Source organism: Gymnodraco acuticeps, unplaced genomic scaffold, assembly GCF_902827175.1.
Source record: "Gymnodraco acuticeps unplaced genomic scaffold, fGymAcu1.1, whole genome shotgun sequence".
NCBI classification, from domain to species: domain Eukaryota; kingdom Metazoa; phylum Chordata; class Actinopteri; order Perciformes; family Bathydraconidae; genus Gymnodraco; species Gymnodraco acuticeps.
Window position 1 is genome coordinate 932,613 of NW_022992205.1, and position 13,642 is coordinate 946,254.

Consider the following 13,642-nt stretch of genomic DNA (forward strand, 5'->3'; position numbering starts at 1 on the left):
TCATCAGAATGCATTGCCTGAAGGTCGCTGCATTGCCAACGAATCAAACTCCTTTTAGGTTCATATATTGTTGGATATCTCACACACAAAGAAGCTTTATTTAGCTGTGGCGCTCTGAGTTATGGGGTGATGCTTTTCATTATCCCACTAAAGCAGGGGTGGGAAACCTTTTTCCTCTCAAGGGCCATTTCAATTTTTTCAACATCCTCAGAGGGCCATACAAATTATTGACCTCTGCTTAAAAATACTAAAATCAAATCACAACCCATTTATTTCTTCTTTCTTTCATGTTGTGCAAAGAAAAAGCAACCTCTTAATCCAGATATTTTACCATGACTCGCGCATGCATGCACATGCACGGTTGTGGCATGACCACCAAAACAGAAAGATATGGACACAAGATGTGTGCAAAATGTATTTAGTTTCCTATCCATGTGAACATGATTTAAGTGGGGGGGGATGCTCCCCCGGGAAGATTTGTTTTTAAATGTTGAAGTTAAAAGCATCAATCTGGTGCACTTTGAGAGCAACATTAGGAGATCTATGGATACATCTCTCAACACCCAGATGAAACAGAACTGCAAGCATTTCTTTTTCTTTATGGATATTTTACAAATCACTCTCCTTTTAAACTGTATTCTTCTTTATTAATAATTTTACTGTCATATAGTATTTTATACCTGTTTACTTTATTCTCTTATTTTTGTATAACTATAATGATCATATGAAGATGTGCCTTTACCTCACTGGTTGTAGAAAAAGCTTCTTATATTCGTTAGCATAGCTAGCTAACCAGATGCTAATAACAACAAAGTTATTGACTGTATGATCAGTATGACAGATGAACAGATCGCCACTGGGCTTTCAACTAAAGACACAGCCACGCATGTGTACGGCTCCTTATCTGAAGTGCCGAGCCACGTTCTTGTGCTCTCCGTCAGAACTACACCCATGTCAGACGAAACATATACCACGTGATGACACGTTCGGCTCGTGTTGTGTTCATGGACCCTGACCTTGGCCAGGAAAAACAGGTACTCGCTTGTTTAATTTTTTTGCGGTCTAGATTTCTTATTTTCTTTTCTTTTTTGCGTGTGTTTATAAATTACCTCGAGGGCCTTACCAAATTGTCTCGCGGGCCGTATACGGCCCGGGGGCCGGAGGTTCCCCACCCCTGCATTAAAGCATCCTCTGTCATGCTTTCCATTTTTGTGTAGTCATTCCAAGGTGTTCATCGGCACAGTGTGTCATTAGGTGTATGAAGGAGGGCGCCCTCTCCAACCGCGGTAGGCAATAATGAATGACAGACAACAAACTCTTCTGGGTGAAGTTAATGTGGTATTCAGATAGCGAACTGCAAACCATTACCATTTAATTATAGCTCCTTGATGTGAGTTTGCGTTGCTGTGTAAATGGGCAGATGGGCTTTTGTTGAACAGTTGCATGTGTGCTACGCAAACCTTCTCCCGAAAATAACAACAACACAAACATATGATGCTGAATTTCAATAACCAGACAAAATAAAGCACTTAAAGTAAACAAAATAAATGTATCATTACCAACATCATATACATTCAGTTTGAAAAAGGAGCTACATCCCCAGAAAAACAGAATCTGAAATGGTCAAATGTACAACCTTTAATACAGACACAGCTACTTATTGATTTTGCCTCAAGATCCTCATAATCAGGAGTGAGCTGAGGTACCGATGTCTTTTATTCCTTCATCTCTTTTCCCTCACCCAGTCCTCCGGAGACATTAGCTTAATCAGCTGACTGGCCACGCAGTGAAGCCACAGTTCTGGTTCACTGTATCTCCCACAGAGCTTAGCAGGTCAGCTCTGGTTACTTCCTCGCTAACCTTGTCTTCCTCGCTAATATGGACTCAAGAGAGCTGCCTTCACAGGGGCTACAGTGCATATCCAGGATCTGGAGAAGCATTGCTTGACACCTGTACCAAGAGATATGACTTAGAGCATGGCTATCGGGTCCTGGACTCGTATTCACTTCTCTTCTTTTTGTTAGTTTTCCCGGCGGAGATTTGCCACTTTGTCAGTTTTTATGCATTTTTAAATCATTTATCTATGACTTGTTGGACAGTGTAGCCTGCCTCATTTGACACTTCTTATAGTTGCACCCTAAGGCTTTATTTCATCTCTTTTTAAATCTTCAAAGTAAATGCCTTGATGACACAGTGTTGTCTAAATATAACCCTTTTCAGTCTGTTTTGGGTAAACGCTGCTGTATGCCTACTATGTGGTTGATTCGGCAGCAACAGAAACCCAAAGGACCTCCACCGAATAAAAATGTGTGTGTTCCTGCAGCTTTGAACTCTTTGATTATGTACTGTACACCAGGGATATGAATAAACTATAAACTATAGTGCTGACAAAATCTAAGAAATAGAATACAAAAATAGATATATTTACATTGACAAAGCTACAATTTTTAAGTCTGGCATTTCTAATGTTAAGTATGTTTACAAATGTACAATAGTTACGTTTTTTAGCATGCTAACATTTGCTTATTACCACTAAACACAAAATATAGCTGAGCCTGATGTGAATAATTGTGCAACAACTTTGTCGAAAAGAAACGTGTTGAAAGAAACAACCTTTGCAAGATGAAAATACAGAGGATCAACATGTTATTCTAGTTAATCCTAATTGTTGGTACTAATCCAACAGATGAGCAACACTGTGGAGCTGCTGGTGGCAGTAGTAATTAAGACAACCCTACCTGAGGTGCTGACACTGCTAAGACCATCTACAATTCCCACTACTGGTAGCTCTTGTTTGTCTCACAGATTTATTAAGAGAACTGGTTATAGTGCAGCCATGAGTTTCATACAGCTGATATACGTAGTTTCTTTGACATCGCCCATTGGTTTATGAACTGGAGTTTCAACCCTGAGTTTGTGTTTTGTTTTTTTGGAGCCGAAATTACCATCTTATTAAAGAGGGGGGCGATAGGGAAGTGTGAGGCCTTTTTACCAGCTAGCAATAGCTTTTTTAGCATATTACATCTGTCAATAATTGTAACTGATTTGACATGATTTAAGCTTCGTGTCAATGCGCGTTATCCTGCTGGATGTAGCCATGAGAAGATGGGTGCACTGTGGTCTTAAAGGGATGGTCATGGTCAGCAACAATACTCAGGTAGGCTGTGGCGTTGAAACAATGCTCAATTGGTACTAAGGGGCCCAAAGTATGACAAGAAAATATCCCCCACACCATTACACCACCACCACCACCAGCCTGAACTGTTGATGAAAGGCAGGACGGATCCAGGTCCCATGTGTTGTGCGCTCAGAGATGGTCTTCTGCATACCTTGGTTGTAGCGAGTGGTTGTTTGAGTTACTGTTGCCTACAGGCATGTTCTGACCTCCCCTCACAACCAGAAGACCCTGTTAACAGTAAACTGTGGTCACTAGTGTCCTCATGAAAGATAACATCCCTTTTTTCAATGTGGAAAAATGAGAAAATCAATTTAAACTTATTTACTTCTACCAAAAAATAATCAGATACATTGTATTTCACATTTACATTCCTATCAGGACAATTAAAGGGAGTCAGTAGCAGCAGGAATCATAGCACACAGTGGACATTGAAACAACTTAATTGGGTAGAAAATGAAGCCAATCAACTTATATTATTATTTTGTGGATTTTCACACACTAGGGGATTATTTGAATCTGAGCATAATGCCCTGCTTGATCGTTTGATTTGTACATTCTTCTGCATTTCACTCATTACTTCCCCGCACATCTCAGCTTTGTTTTGTGAGTTTTAAATGGCCAATCTCTGTATTATTTCACAAACTTTGTAGAGGTGTACGGTGGCCCTGAAGTGCAAGTCAAAACAACATTTCAGAAAACACGACAGCATTTCAGAAAACACTGAAATGCTGTGCTGTTTTCTGAAATGCTGTAGTGTTTTCTGAAATGCTGTAGTGTTTTCTGAAATGCTGTAGTGTTTTCTGAAATGCTGTGGTGTTTTCTGAAAGTGGGTTTTCTGAAATGCTGTGAGGTGGTTTCTGAAATGCTGTGGTGGTTTTCTGAAATGCTGTGGTGTTTTCTGAAATGCTGTGGTGTTTTCTGAAATGGCTGTGGTGTTTTCTGAAATGCTGTGATGTTTTCTGAAATGCTGTGGTGTTTCCTGAAATGCTGTGGTGTTTTCTGAAATGCTGTGGTGTGTTTTCTGAAATGCTGTAGTGTTTTCTGAAATGCTGTGGTGTTTTCTGAAATGCTGTAGGTGTTTTTCTGAAATGCTGTAGTGTTTTCTGAAATGCTGTGGTGTTTTCTGAAAATGCTGTGGGGTTTTCTGAAATGCTGTAGTGTTTTCTGAAATGCTGTGCGGTTTTCTGAAATGCTGTGGTGTTTTCTGAAATGCTGTGTGTTTTCTGAAATGCTGTAGGTGTTTTCTGAAATGCTGTGGTGTTTTTCTGAAATGCTGTGGTGTTTTCTGAAATGCTGTGGGTGTTTTCCTGAAATGCTGTAGTGTTTTCTGAAATGGCTGTAGGTGTTTTCTGAAATGCTGTGGTGTTTTTCTGAAATGCTGGTGGTGTTTTCTGAAATGCTGTGTGTTTTCTGAAATGCATGTGGTGTTTTCTGAAATGCTGTGAGTGTTTCTGAAATGCTGTGCTGTTTTCTGAAATGCTGTGCTGTTTCTGAAATGCTGTAGGTGTTTTCTGAAATGCTGTGGTGTTTTCCTGAAATGCTGTAGGTGTTTTCTGAAATGCTGTAGTGTTTTCTGAAATGCTGTGCTGTTTCTGAATGCTGGTAGTGTTTTCTGAAATGCTGTGAGTGTTTTCCTGAAATGCTGTGGGTGTTTCTGAAATGCTGTAGTGTTTCTGAAATGCTGTGGGTTTTTCTGAAATGCTGTAGTGGTTTTCTGAAATGCTGTAGTGTTTTCTGAAATGCTGTGCTGTTTTCTGAAATGCTGTAGTGTTTTCTGAAATGCTGTAGTGTTTTCTGAAATGCTGTGGTGTTTTCTGAAATGCTGTAGTGTTTTGTGAAATGCTGTGGTGTTTTCTGAAATGCTGTGGTGTTTTCTGAAATGCTGTAGTGTTTTCTGAAATGCTGTAGTGTTTTCTGAAATGCTGTGCTGTTTTCTGAAATGCTGTAGTGTTTTGTGAAATGCTGTGGTGTTTTGTGAAATGCTGTGGTGTTTTCTGAAATGCTGTAGTGTTTTCTGAAATGCTGTGCTGTTTTCTGAAATGCTGTAGTGTTTTCTGAAATGCTGTGCTGTTTTCTGAAATGCTGTGGTGTTTTCTGAAATGCTGTAGTGTTTTCTGAAATGCTGTGGTGTTTTCTGAAATGCTGTGGTGTTTTCTGAAATGCTGTAGTGTTTTCTGAAATGCTGTAGTGTTTTCTGAAATGCTGTGCTGTTTTCTGAAATGCTGTGGTGTTTTCTGAAATGCTGTGGTGTTTTCTGAAATGCTGTGGTGTTTTCTGAAATGCTGTAGTGTTTTCTGAAATGCTGTGGTGTTTTCTGAAATGCTGTGCTGTTTTGTGAAATGCTGTAGTGTTTTCTGAAATGCTGTGCTGTTTTCTGAAATGCTGTAGTGTTTTCTGAAATGCTGTGGTGTTTTCTGAAATGCTGTGGTGTTTTCTGAAATGCTGTGGCGTTTTCTGAAATGCTGTGGCGTTTTCTGAAATGTTGTTTTGACTTGCACTTCAGGGCCACCGTAGAGGTGTGAGTCATTACGAAATCTTAACAAATAAAAACATGCATGGACATAGCAGCTTTGTGACTGGTTGTTGCTTCCTCTTCCTCTTCCCATTACTATTTCCTTTTCTACCTGCTTTCTCCTGTCACTTATATGTCGTATTGACTGGCGTTCCAAACCTCATACAGGGATGAGGACTTAGTGCTCAGGAAAGGACACCTTGTCACCTGGCGTAATGAAGGACTAACGAGCTGTTCAGACCAGCTGTAGTGTTTGTGGCTTTAGCTTTGACATGTCCCACTGTCGGTGGAGAGATGCTGCCGCTCGTGTGTCACTGCTGAGTTTAGTGCAAAGGGCGCAGTACTACAGTCAAGCTTCACTGACCAGCTCATCTCTGTAAGCAACGCTGGATCCAGCAGACTCAAACCAGGTTGTGAGTCGTGGACAGCAGTTCTTGTACCTTGGACATATCCCATATTTGACACAGAGCGACGAGCGTGTTAACATGTTAGGTCTTTATAAAAACATCGGAGAAGAGCAATTCTGGTTTAAGTGTAGATGAACTCAAATCCTTTATGTCTCTAGAGTCTAGTAGTATACTGTATAGCCACACCCTCTTAAACATTGCTATTCAGCATGAATATTTTATTAATACTAAATACAACACATATATATTGTAATTTACATTTTATGAATTGTAGTAAAATGTGCATATTTGTACCTTTAACTTCCTATGTTTATATACATATTTTTATTTGTATTGCACATTCTGACTTTAACTTCTATAAATATTTTATATTTTATTTATCTTGTAATTTATTTTATTCCAAAAAGGAGTAAGTGTCACTAAAGCCAATATATACACTACTGTATATTTTGCAAATTACATGTATATATTGTAGTCAGTGTGCGAAATTAATCGGGGGGGTCGAGCAGACCCCCCCGATTAACACATGAGCCCTCCTGAAAGCCTCAACAGCAACATTAAGGGGGGGGGTCTGAAATTATAATTGTATTTCTCACTTGCAATGGTCACTAAAATGTTTTTATGCTTACTATGTCCAGTATTCATCATTCAAAACATGGGTTAGGCGTGACGCGGACACACATTATGCAAATTAGCCATGCGCGGCAAAGAGGAGAGAAAGACGTTACATTAGAGAGGACTAAAATGTCTAAGAGAAAGCTAAACCAAAGTGACCTTCCGTTTTTAAAGTGTAGTCCCACTCTGTTATGTTCCATCTTCCTAGAACAGACAATGAAAGGATACGATGTAATTTGTCAGTATAGTCCTATTTCTTAAAACCTTCTCTGTTGTTTAAGTGTCTGATACTGGATAACCACGAATAGTAAGCAATGATATAACAGTAATGATATAACATATGATAATGTCAACATCAACGAGTAACATGCTTTTGTGAGCACAAACTAGAGGGGAACAGCAAATACCAGTATGATTTTGGTGAAGTTGTGACTATCCTGGACAAAGATATAAGGGGGGTTCCAAATCCTGCAGCACCTGCTCTGCCGGATATGGAAGCCCCTCTTTAGTTTTTGTACCTGCTGGGCCCAAAGTAAAATGCTTTTGTGAGCACACACTAGAGGGGAACAGGCAACACATGATTTTGGTGACGTTGTGACTCTCCTGGACAAAGTTGTAGGGGGGGTGCCATATCTGGCAGGAGAAATACCTGCTCTGCTGAACATGTTAGAACAGTGCAGATCTTCCCTATTGACACCAGGAAAAACCTAGTCTAAAATAAGGAACATTAATAGTGTGATATAGGCACAGATATAAGATCAATAATACACTTTATTTTAGGGCATCTTTCAAAACATTCAATGTCACCTTAAAATACAATAAAAAATAAAATATGAGTGGCATTACAATACAAACATGTGTTGAGTAGGAAACCACAGAGGACAATTACATTCAAAGGAGCAATTAAAGTGAGTGAAGGCAGTTTGAACACATTATCTTTTAGGCTTGCTTGAAAATAACACAGTGTCTGACATATGTTATATCATTACTGTCATATCATTGCTTACTATTCGTGGTTATCAACTAGGCTATCAGACACTTAAACAACAGAGAAGGTTTTAAGAAATAGGACTATACTGACAAATGACATCTTATCCTGTCATTGTCTGTTCTGTAGGAAGGAGGAACATAGCAGAGTGGGACTACTTAAAAACTGAAGTTTGTTCCAATACGAAGATTGTGTCCTTAAAATGAGCCTCCTCGCAATTGTATGCACATTATTTATTCAGCCGTTTGCTGTTTAATCTGATGGGAAATATATCATTCAAAAGAGAGAAAAAAGCTTATTAAACTCGACGAACGCTCAATGCAGGCGATGACGTCACCTTTGCGCGTCCCCGCGAACAGGGCTTCAATCTACGGCAAGCCTTCAACCTATGGCACAACAGGGGACCCCCCGATTATTGACGGGTATTTCACACACTGATTGTAGTACATTGTGCACATGTGTATGTTTAACTGAATATTTTGTATTTTATTTTGTCTTTTCTCAGACATTTTTACTCAAACTTGTTTATATCAATATCTTTCTTTTATTTTATCTTATCTTTATTGCACATTCTTACTCTAACTTCTTATGATAGATACATATTTTGATTAATGTATTTATATACATTCCTCACATAAATACAGTCTTCTGATTCTGAATGATTCTGATGCAACAGCAATGTGTTCTTACATACACTTTTGAGATGCCTGTGCATCCCAGTCAAATGAGACTATATACATGTAGTTTCCCAGACAGCCTCCCAGGTGGTTTCAAGCATATGGTTAGCAATATGGCATCCAACAACAGCAGCATGACAGCCATGGATTAGCTGGTAGTCTCTTTTAGAAACCACCACACCTAAGAATGATTAATGTGATAATTATGAAGCATTATTCCGCACAGTATGTTTTTCCTTTATAAACTTGTCAACTTATTTGAATTGCAATGGGTTATTGAAGGTTGAAATAAGCCTTTTTATTATGGATATCTAGTTTTTTGATGGCTGCACTTGAAAAACCAAGAGATGCATTGCATATCCTTTCCCAGGCAGAGCAGGCACCCGCTACTGAGGACTCAATTAAAAGAGAAAACACATCAAAGGCTTCTCTCCTTTTCCCTAATTTCCAACAAAGGAGGACCCACTGGCAAGGGCACACTAACAGGTGGTAATCCCTGTCTGCCGGTGCACTTGGGTTGGGGTGAGGGGGAGGTAGAGGGGGAGGTATTCTCATCTTCACTCTCCTGCGCTCTCGCTGACTAATTGCCCAGCCTCATGCAACTCATGCGTTGTCGGTGATATGAGTTCCAAGATGATGCCCAAACCAACTCTTGTCACGCCTCGGACCTCAGGGGCTGCATGTGTTACCATGATAAGGCTCATTGCATTTATTTCAAGCTGCTCATTAAGACTGTGTGCCTCAAACTCTCTTTTATCCATTGTGCTCTTAAAAACACAGAAGTCAGGGGAATGATGCAAAAATATGCCCCGTGTGTCAGGGACTTTTGTCAATTACAAAATTACGGGGGGACAGTTAGACTTATTTTACAGAAAAGCAAGTGTACTGAATGTAAGATTTAGAGAGTGTCTACTGACCTCATCATGTCATCCTGTGACAGTTATCTTGTAATGTTGTGACATGTGTGAGCACTCAGTAAATCAACTTTGAAATAAATGTCAGTAGTTGGCATACCAATTAAGGAGCTGTTAGGATGAAGCATGATGCAGTCAGCACAGTCTGAGCTTCCCTTTGTTGCTATGACTTTTATGTGTTTGACACATTGTCTTTATTTCCCCTTCATTGTTCTTTCTTTTCCTTTTCCTACAATCAACAGTTCCTTTTCCTTTTTTTGAACAAAAATTCTAATTCTTATTTGTTCATCTTCCGTCTGGTATTACCACTTACATTTAGACCTGGATGGTATGTCAGTTTGTAATTAGAAAGAAGATTGGTTTGATGTTCTGTTTGATTAATATAGAATATAAGTCCATATGTGTTCTTCTTTTTATCAGGCACTGCGTAATAATATGTTTAATACTGTAAGAGACAAATATATTTTTATTTTGTAGGTTTGGATGAGACTCAAAGATTGACCTCCCATATTCAAAATGTAGCTTTGCTAAGTATATTGCAACTTTTTCTGTGTATTGTTAATTGCAAAATAAATGTTTATAGGGGTATACAATAAAAGTAATGTATTCTTTTTTCCTTCACAGACGTTTGAAGTGCACCCAGACAAAATGATCAGCGTGGCTCACATGGCGTGTGCCGGTGGAGGGGTGTGGATGGCATTCTCCGAGGGTTCTTCCATTCGTCTCTTTCATACTGAAACACTGGAGCTTCTGCAGGAAATCAACATCTCCACACGCTCAACGCTGCTGAACACCGGTACACACACACATCACACTTTGGCATCTCAACCTCCATATAGAGAGGTCAACCTCTATCCTGCAGAGAAGCTCAAACACTTTTCTACAACATCAAATTGTTTAGCTTTAAAACTGCACCACAACATTTAATTTTCTCTGAACTTGGAACGATAGTTACGGCTGTAACTACGGTTCTATGAGTCCCGGATGACCACCAGAGGCGGTGCTTTAAGCACTGGATATGTCCATCGCGCGCATGCGCAGCTCGAGTACCAATAACAACAAAGTCACCTGTGACCCACGTGACACCGGCTATATCAGCCGGTGTCGTCAGAGGATCTGTTCCCAGAATCTTCTTGCGAGCACACAATAATTCTGAGTGACAGGAAACTCTGGCGGTCATCCGGGACTCATAGAACCGTAGTTACAGCCATAACAATCGTTCTATTTCGGCCCTACTGACCGCCAGAGGCGGTGCTTTAAGCACTGGATGACTTATACCAACAATGTCATGAAGAATCCAAGCCCTTGCTCACCACTAGAAGCAGCGGAGCTCGGCAAAAGGACCACACCCAAAGAATGGGGAGTGGCGACATTGACCTGATGACAACTGGAGAATGTGCCAGAAGACGCCCACGACGCCGCGGCGCAGATGGTCTCCAGGGGCACCACCCTCAGGGCAGCCCAAGATGTTGAGATGCTCCTTGTAGAGTGGCATCTCAGCCCGATGGCAGGGGGCGGCCACTGGCCCCGTAAGCCTGTGAGATGGTATCGACAACCCAGTGGGGCAGCCACTGGTTAGAGGGCATAACCTCCTTTAGTGCCGCCAGGGCAACATCAAGAGTTGCTCCTACTGCCGTATACAGGCAGTAGCCTTGATATACGCCCTTTGGGCACCCCCAGGGCACAACAACTTCGACGTGCCGTACTCCTGAATGTCAAAGCGTGCCAGCTGGGCAGGCTGATTGAAGTGGGTTTGTGGAAGGACCCCAGGCAGGAATGCCACATTTTCCCAAAGGGCAACGCCTGAGAGTCCCACCTTGGGCATGTATCGTTTATGGAGAGGGCATGCAACTCCCCGACTCGCTTCCCTGACTATGGCAAGCAGAAATGCTATGGCAAGCAGAAATGCTGCCTTCGTGGGCAGCCAACTAAGCCCCACCTGGGTCAGGGGCTCGAAGGGAGGAGATGATTGGGCATCCGGCAGCAGGGGCAGGTCCCAAGCCGGAGCCCTCGGGGTGCTAGGGGGACGCTGCCGTAAAGCCGCTCTCATAAAGAGGGACACCGACCTGTGGCGCCGTCGACCCGAACAGGTCGGGCAGAAATAGCAGCCACATAAATTCAGAGTGGAGTGAGAACGTCCACTATCTAGAAGGGACTGTTGTCTAAGCAACAACGTACATGCTGTCCCTAAGGAACACCCACATTCTTGCCCTCAAGTGCGTGAGTGCAAGCTGCACAGCCCGAAGCTCTAGCACGTTGACCTGGCGCGCACCCTCCTGGGCAGACCGCTGACCCTGAACGGTCCTGCCCTGCCGCACTGCACCCCACCCTGAGAGACATGCACCTATGGTGATGGTCTCCTGGCGGGATGGGATGGCGCCCATGGGCACGCCCATCAGGAGATAGGCCCTGCCACTCCAGCGTGACAGAGAGTGGAGGAAATGCTGCGACACCCTGACTTCCCTGTGCCTGTGCCACTTGGCGTCCAAGTGAAGTGTTCATCCACATCTGCATGGGGCGCAACGACAGCGGGCCTAAGGGCCCAGCGGCCGAGGCAGCCGCCAGTCTGCCCAAGGGCCGGAGGAACTGAATATAAGGCACCATCTTGCCCGGCCCACGTGGAAGTAGGCATCCCTCAAGTCCACGGTTGAGAACCACTCCACCTGTGCATGTGCAGTGGGTCAGCATATAGAATGGCAGCACCTTCAGGAATCAGTTGATTCCTCTGAGGTCCAAGATCGGGCAAAATCCGCCGACTTTCTTGCTCACGAGAAAGTACGCCGAGTAGAACCCCCTGGACTAAGCAGAGGGTCTTACTGGCTCGATTGCGTCCTTGGACAGAAGGACGGACAACTCTTGGGCCAGAGCTAGGGCCCCTGCCCTAATTGACTGTCAATTAGACCCAGCCGAAGGCTAGGGGCCGGAGCTGCGGTCCGTACCACTGGGATAAGGTGAAAACCACCCAAGAGAAAGCAGCCGACGACCGCCCCCGGGATTTCAGGGCCCAGCCCCCCGGCCCCTGGAGCCCCTTGGGGGGCGCCGGTAAGGCTCTGGGGCACGAGGCCGCCTGGAAGGCGGGCGACCTGGGGCACAAGAGTCATTGGGAGGCGGTTGAGTGTGGCTGCTAGAGCGGCCCCTGGGCCTGCTGGGAGTGGGCACAGGTCTGCGAAGACCCAAGAGCAGCTGCCTGGTCTGCCTAGATTGGGCAGTCGCTCCAGTGCCTCCAGGGCAGCTGACCCAAACATCTCCCCTGGCTCGACTGTTACGCTACGGAGGACTCTCCTACATGCCTACGTTAGTGGTGACTGGGCCAGCCAAACCTGGCGACGAGTCTGTACCAGCGACAAGGCGTCCTCATACAGAGGTGCATCAACCGAAGGAGGTGCGTCAGCCGAAGGAGGTGCGTCAGCCGAAGGAGGTGCGTCAGCCAAAGGAGGTGCGTCAGCCGAAGGAGGGGCGTCAACCGAAGGGGGGGGGGGGGGCAGGCGGCCCTCTAGCAGCCCCTACACCGGGCCCAGGCTGAAGGGCCGAGAGGCGACTTCATCATGCCCCTATCGGCAGCTAGCCGATCCACTTTAGAGGACAGCCTGTTTCTAGTCCTTCTATTGGGGGGAGCACCCATAGCCATCGCTCCCTCAAGTCACCGGGAATGGCCGAATTGATCTGGAGGAGGATGTGACAAGGAGAGGTATCTGTTGGCTGCTGCCAGACGTTCCACCTCAGTGATTCTAGCCACTCTGAGCGCCCGAGGCATGCAGCTACAGCTCATGCAGGCGTTTACCGTGAGAACCTCCCTCAGATGCTCGAATTTCGTCCCCACTGACCGCCAGAGGCGGCCGAGGCAGGAGGGGCAGCGGTCGTGGCCGTCCTCGGGCTCAAGAGAAGCCATACAGGTGCTACGTGAATGAGCCATTCTGTAGGTAGCCAGATGCAGCGTAGCCGGGAGCGGGTGCGGGAACACAGCCTTCACCAGCTACCTGCTTAATGGAAAGAGTAGAGCGTTGCTGCTACTCGCCAAACAGAAAGAGGGATGTAATTACACCCACGTTACCGGCAGAGGGAGCGGGAGCGAGAGCACTGCCTTCACCTGGCTGGATTCATAAACACGGCAGTTCAGCGGAGCGGGGGCGAAAACACTGCCGTCACCGGTTGAGTTAGAGATGAATGCCAGATGCAGCATAACCGGGAGCGGGTGCGGGAACACAGCCTTCACCAGCTAAGAAGCTTAACAGTACACGCAAGACGTTAGCCGAGCGGCTGCTGCTAACGATCAAGCGAGATCAAGTCAAATGACACACATGTTTAAGACCAGATAACTAGCTTCTAGAGAAGAGAACAGCACAGAGCCGTA

General features: G+C 44.1%; 1 protein-coding gene across 1 annotated transcript in view; it reads left to right on the forward strand.

The window, feature by feature from the left end:
• arhgef10la (Rho guanine nucleotide exchange factor (GEF) 10-like a) overlaps positions 1-13,642 on the forward strand; it is a 175,065-nt gene that overhangs the window by 136,299 nt on the left and 25,124 nt on the right. The window contains 1 exon segment of the mRNA XM_034205647.1: positions 9,916-10,087. Within this exon segment, the coding sequence (XP_034061538.1) occupies positions 9,916-10,087 (172 nt within the window).